Source organism: Centruroides sculpturatus, unplaced genomic scaffold, assembly GCF_000671375.1.
Source record: "Centruroides sculpturatus isolate CEXI.00-Female unplaced genomic scaffold, Cexi_2.0 scaffold22, whole genome shotgun sequence".
In the NCBI taxonomy this organism is placed as follows: domain Eukaryota; kingdom Metazoa; phylum Arthropoda; class Arachnida; order Scorpiones; family Buthidae; genus Centruroides; species Centruroides sculpturatus.
The window spans coordinates 731,732-738,248 of NW_019384323.1; the positions used below are offsets into that span (position 1 = coordinate 731,732).

General features: G+C 27.0%; 1 protein-coding gene across 1 annotated transcript in view; it reads left to right on the top strand.

Annotated features, from left to right (window-relative positions):
- LOC111626231 (neuroglobin-like) overlaps positions 1-6,308 on the top strand; it is an 81,231-nt gene extending 74,923 nt beyond the window's left edge. The window contains exons 2-4 of the mRNA XM_023369543.1: positions 872-1,147; positions 2,490-2,721; positions 5,766-6,308. Coding sequence (XP_023225311.1) covers positions 948-1,147; positions 2,490-2,721; positions 5,766-5,942 — 609 coding nt within the window. The 5' untranslated portion in view covers positions 872-947 and the 3' untranslated portion in view covers positions 5,943-6,308. The remainder of the gene's footprint in view (positions 1-871; positions 1,148-2,489; positions 2,722-5,765) is intronic.
- Positions 6,309-6,517: the final 209 nt, after the last annotated feature.

Genomic DNA, 6,517 nt, shown 5'->3' on the forward strand with positions numbered 1-6,517 from the left:
AATTTTAAAATTTTGCAAAAAATAAATAAATTATATCAAGAAGTAAAATTTTTTCTCTAAAATTTATTATGTAGAATGTATCCAACAACTTCGAAATTCTTTAAAAATTAATAAGAATAAAAAAGAATAATAAAAAAATTTTCTAAAATTTCCTTAAAATTAAAGTACTATTCACAACGGAAAAAAATCAATAAAAAATGTCTATAAATATCGAAGAAATTCCTTAAAATTCCCTATATTTGTAAGGAAAATACATTAAAATAAATTACTTTTTCAATTTATTAAATAAATCTATTACACGTTTTATAGTTACAATGTAATATAATGTTATTAATTATTGTATTTTGTAATACTTTGCATATATATTTTATATCTAAAGTAAATATTATAAGTTATAAAACTAATAATGAATAACTACGCGTAATAAAACATCTCGTTATCTATTTACAAGGTGAACAACTTATATTTAACTCGAATGAAATCTTGATAATTTTTTATGCTTATTCTAAGTAATAATGGTGTTGTAAAGATAAAAATCTTATTTAGCAAGTTATCGACTTTAAAAATAAGCCCTTTATACGAATTTCTATCGGAAATTTAGTAAATTTATAACATATAAACGTGATTACCTTAGTTCTTACTTGAACAGCTTGTAACACAGACTGTGCATTGACACAGATGCCATAGTAAATATTACGTTTGGTACTATAGTAGTACTTTATGAAAACGTTGGTTTTTACTTAGGCAGGAAAAGAAAAAATACAACGTATTAATAACCCATTAGGCTCTATTGATGTAAAAATTTTCATTGATGCTAGAGTTACTATTTGTGATTGACCTTGTCATTCACAAGTACATTCTCCTTTCGTAGATACATTTGCGCATGCTTCGCTCCAAGCCAGACAACAGTTAGATATTTGCCCTCCTCAGACAGACCAGTCATCATCATGGGAACGAGTCTATCCAAAGGTTCCTATGGTTTCTCTAAGAAAGGTCAAGATGGTATTTCACCGTTGGATGATCCACCCATACCGGCAGCACCCGATCCTCGTCTCCCTCTCACTGCCAGGCAAAGGTTCAGCATTTCCAAATCGTGGAAAGGAATATCGAGAGCAATGGAATCTACCGGAATCAATATGTTTATTAAGTAAGTTGTGCATTATTTCCTCCAGCGGCATTCTAATTAATTAAAATTTAAACCTTTCGTTCTGTGCCTTTTCATTATTTATTTATTTGACTTATTTTCATTTAATATTAAGATGGTAAACAAATTCTGTTTAAAATTCTAGAAATTCGATGTAAAAGATTGCATATTTTTCCTTTAATTCTGCAAATTTTAGCTTAAATATTTATTAAATTATAGGTTTGTTTTAATCTACGCTCGTAAGCATATTTTGTATGCTAATTTAACATAATCTGTTAATAGAACGAATATAAATTTATCTCCAATAATAACAAAGACCGTTCTGTAATATTTATTTAAAGTAGATGCAAATTTAAACCTATATTAAACTCATTATATGCTAAATAACTAGAGTAAATGTGGGGACATGAATTTCCTTGCAAAGCACTTCCAGTTTATATAATTTGTTAACCAAGCACGTAAATATAGAAATCGCCAATTCTTCATTGAGCAATTCGCCTCCACAAATAGAATACTGGTTTTTAATTCGAAAAAAATCGAGTGGAATTTGCTAAAATAATTTTATTTTTTCACAATTTTGGCTCATTTTAACGTTTATTCTACAAAAACTTTAATGATTTCCATTTTCATATATCAAATTTTAATATTATCGTTCAATGAAAATCAATTCTTCAGAAGCAAAGCCCATTCAATCGATAAATGAGTCACCTGTCTTACTGATACAACAAAAATGACAGGAAGAATCAATGCCCTACATCTACAGAACTTACTTAAATTTCATAACAAATTTCTACTTCTTTTTTTATTCTATAACGAAATTATGGCGTGACGTCAATTTTTCAAATAAGTAAGTAAAATATGTTTAATCCAGGATTTCCTATAACGTGACTTATTTTTAAGAAAATTTTGTGACTTTTATCGTTTAATGATCTAATTATTCGATTAAAAAATAAAATTTCGCTTATTGGATAATTTAAAAATAAAAATATCGTTCATTGGTTTATTTAAAAACAAAAATGACTCTTATTGGTGTATTTAAAAATAGGAATATCGTTTAATGGATGATTTTAAATTGAAAACATATCTAATTGGTCTATTTATTTTAAAACAATTTAATACGTAATTTAAAATAAGTATTTACCAACTATAATTGGTTGAGTACGATTTCAATTTTATTTATCGTGTTAATTATGTTTTTAGAAGTTTATTCCGTTAGTAATTTTACATTTACGTGGATTTCCGCTAAGTTCAAATTTAACCTAAGATTAATTACATTAATAGTAGAGATTTTAAAACACGTGGAATTTTCGATATTTAATTGATTTATTTATTTAAATTTTTCTAGATTATTCGAAGATAACGAAGACATTCTACATCTTTTTAAAAAATTTCAATACTTGAAAACACACGAACAACAAAGAGACAGCATGGAGTTAGCCCAACACGCTTCTATTGTTATGTCAACTTTAGATGAAGGAATAAGATCTTTAGACAATATGGATTACTTCTTAGATTACTTACATTCTGTCGGAAAGCTTCATCGGAAAATTCAAGGCTTTAACAGAGATTTATTTTGGGTACTTATTCCTTATTTTTATTATAATGATGTTGTATAATATAATTATTTATAATTAGCGTTTAGATTTATTATAGTCATTTGTATTATATAAGAATGAAAGAATATCTGGATAGATTCCGTATAAAAATATTGTGTAAATTATTTTATTAAATGTAATGATAATTTAACATAATATACAGATTTATTTTTTATTATTGTTTTAAGTGTTCAGAATATTGACACTCTAAGATTTATTCCTTTTTTATAAAAGATAAAGCAATTTCTTATTCATCTAATACTTTTTGTTATAATAATAATAATAATATTCTTATTTATAATTTTATTGCTTCAATATAGATTTCCGCTATCGATTACTAGAAAAATTAAAAAAACCCTTTTAAGATNTATTCTTATTTTAACAAATTTACAAACGCTACAGCGCCTATATATTTTTCTTTAGATGAATTGCATAGGTTTAAAGCAAAACATTAATAATAAAAAAAGACATGCTAATGTGCAAGAGATAAGTGATGAATGAAATTCCTAAATGAATAAAATCAAATAATATGAATAATTTAACAGAGAAAATTTTATTACATTTACAACTTTAATAGAATTTAAGAAAATATAATAAATCAACTCGGAAATTTAATAAAATCTTAACGCTGATTTAAATATTAAACTAGAAACCTTTCTGTAAATAAGTGTTTTATGTTAATAAATAATGAAGAATACATCGAGCAGTTCTTCAGTAGCTCAATCAATATTTCCTGATTAGAAAATGCGAATGATTCATGAATAATTAGAGAAATTATCCATTAAATTTAACTGTTCGGCATAAACATAATTATAATTATCGAAATAAATAAATAAAAATTAAATGGTATTGATTTTAACATTTAGATAAAATAAGGCAACACAAATTAATAAAAGGTTTAAAATGTGGATTGGAATGTTTAATAAATAATATTTAAAAAAGTAAACAATCATTTCTTTTCTGATTAATACTGTATTTTAAGATTAGAAAAAAATTAGAAAAATTGATAACTGTTAATTATAAATATAGCCTAATTATAATTATCAAAATAACTTGACAAATTAGTAAATACATTAGATTCTTGATAGTAACCATTCGATATACCGAACTTTTTATATAGTGAACAATTTTATTGGCCTTCGCTATTCTTTGTGCGAACGAGTCAACTCTCGATATAGCGAATGATTTAACTCGGTCGCTATATCCAGAGTCTACTGTAATAAGATAAATGTACATTTAAAAATAGCGCATTAATATATTTTAAATAATAATAAATTATTTATGTTATTTACTCTACTTTTTGTGTAAATTGAGATTTAAAGTACGAAATTTAACGACTAAAAAAATTTAAAGTTAGTCGATTATCATAAGAATATGGTCATTTAATCTTCTTTTTTCTCCTCATAATTATCATTAACGTGAAAATATTCTCTACGGAGAAAGAAAGAAAGAAAATAATCTCCAGAGAATATTTTACTGCTATTTTCTGCCTCTCTAATGTAAGCATTAATAATCTTATGGCGTTGTGTTTATTCTTCATATTCATATTATCGACTCGGAATGCCTTCGAGTACATTTTAAAACATTTAAGTCATTAAAAATATTTTTAATAAATAAATGCTTTTATGATAAGTACTGTACATCGTAATAAATTAATTTTTTGTCAGTTGAGTTTCATTATAAAACGATAGTTAAAGTAACTAACGTTTACATTGACTCTCTAAATAAACCTAGTTACAGGAGTATAAAAATATAGTTTATACTCCTGTATTTATAATAAAATATATTTTTAAAAGAAGAATAGAGGATCAGAAAATAGTAGGAGTAAAATTTGGATATGGCTTATCAGAAATGGAGGAGGAAATTAAACTTCAACGTAAGATAACTTGAAAGGTTAATGGATTTAAATAATTAGAATCGTGTTTACAGGAAGATGAAGATGTAGCAAATGGGATTAGTGCAGGATATTAAACGTTAAGATAGGCTAGTAGATTTCTTAAAATTAGATAAAAAATAATTTTGTAAGACAATATTTAGGTTGTAGCTATATTACTTGAAATTAAGAATGTTACTGGGGAGTAACGAAAGGACAAATTACGAAGATGCAAGTAACAGAAATGAAAATGCTAAGGTGGACGAGTTGAGTAACGTTGAAAAGTAGTCTGCAATAGTTTGATTAGAGACAGTTTAAATGGCAAACTAAAGAAAAAATACAAAGAAAATTAAGAGGTGGTTAGACTATGTTGTGAGAAGAGATAAGACTGAGTTAGTAAGAAAAAGAAAGTAAGGATTTAGATGACATGGGTCAATGAAATCTTAAGAACTAGTTACTGGGATAGATAAGTTAGAGTCAAGGATAGAGGGAGGATTAGCTAGAAGTAGGATAGATTAGAAGGCAAGAACAACAAAATCAAATCCACTCGGATGAGACAAGAAAATGAGAATCTTGTTGACATTTTCTATTGCTAAAATTGTTTTATAAGTTTACATCACCATCATCATCATTCGTTTTTTTATAAACTATGAAGGCTCGTTGCTTGCTTGTCTCTCTGTTTTTCCCTCTATCTTCCAGTCCTTCGCTCTTCACCTTTCGACACAGTTCCTCATTTCCTTCCTTCGGTCTTCCCCTTGTTTGTAATGTCATTGTGTTGTCAGTCTCGTGATCAACATATCTTGTCCATCCAAGTCTATGACTTTGTGTCCAACGATCAACGGTTTCTCAAATAGATCATAAAGTTCTTTGTTTTTTCTGCTTCTCTTGGTATCCGAATCTCTCTCTCATAAATTGGTCCATATACTTTGCCAATGATCTAAGTTTTACCAATATAAAGATCCATAAAGTAATTTAGAATCTTTTTATGCAATTAAAACCCACAAGTTTATAATTTTTAATGCAATTTATATTACTAAATTAGATTTAACAATTCAAATATTTGGAAGAGCTGGTTATTGCGTTGTAATTACATTTAAGAGTTAGATTTAATTACATGTAAACTTAATATTCATCAAATTATTTATCTTTATAGAAGATCGAAAAACCATTCCTATCAGCCGTACAAGAAACATTAGGAGATAGATACACGGATAACATGGACTCGATTTATAAAGTCACTATTCGATTTATTTTAGAAACAGTAATCAAAGGCTACGACATGGCCGAAGATGAGACAAACGGTACACCGAGTGAGGAAAACGACGTTTGACAACACGGTTAAAAAGAAGAAGATGAGGAAATCCATCGAAAGCCTTGGAGATGCCGTCCCAGGCGACATTCTTTGTCCATTCGTCGCCATTTGATACAAATGTGTACGTGATACATGTTCGAAGTGACTGACATCGATATCTTGTATACAATGAACGTAATCAGTTGTTAGTTGTATCAATGACCCTGTTCCAGACGAACGTTTCTTCTTGGATGTCGGTGGTGATTCTTAGTACCGAATGGACGACCAAAATATATATAAATAAATATATATATTAAACTGCAAAAAACTTCGATGTAAAATTCAAATTCATTGTGCCATCTATTTCATCACGTTTAAGAAAATAAAGAAATTCCATATAGTGTCTCCATAGTCGAATTCTTTTAATTAAATTATTTTTAAACTTTCAAACGACAGTTTTTATATAAGAAAAATCTACATTTGAAAAGACTAAAATATATATATATATATTTTTCTTTAGATGAATTGCATAGGTTTAAAGCAAAACATTAATAATAAAAAAAGACATGCTAATGTGCAAGAGATAAGTGATGAATGAAATTCCTAAATGAATA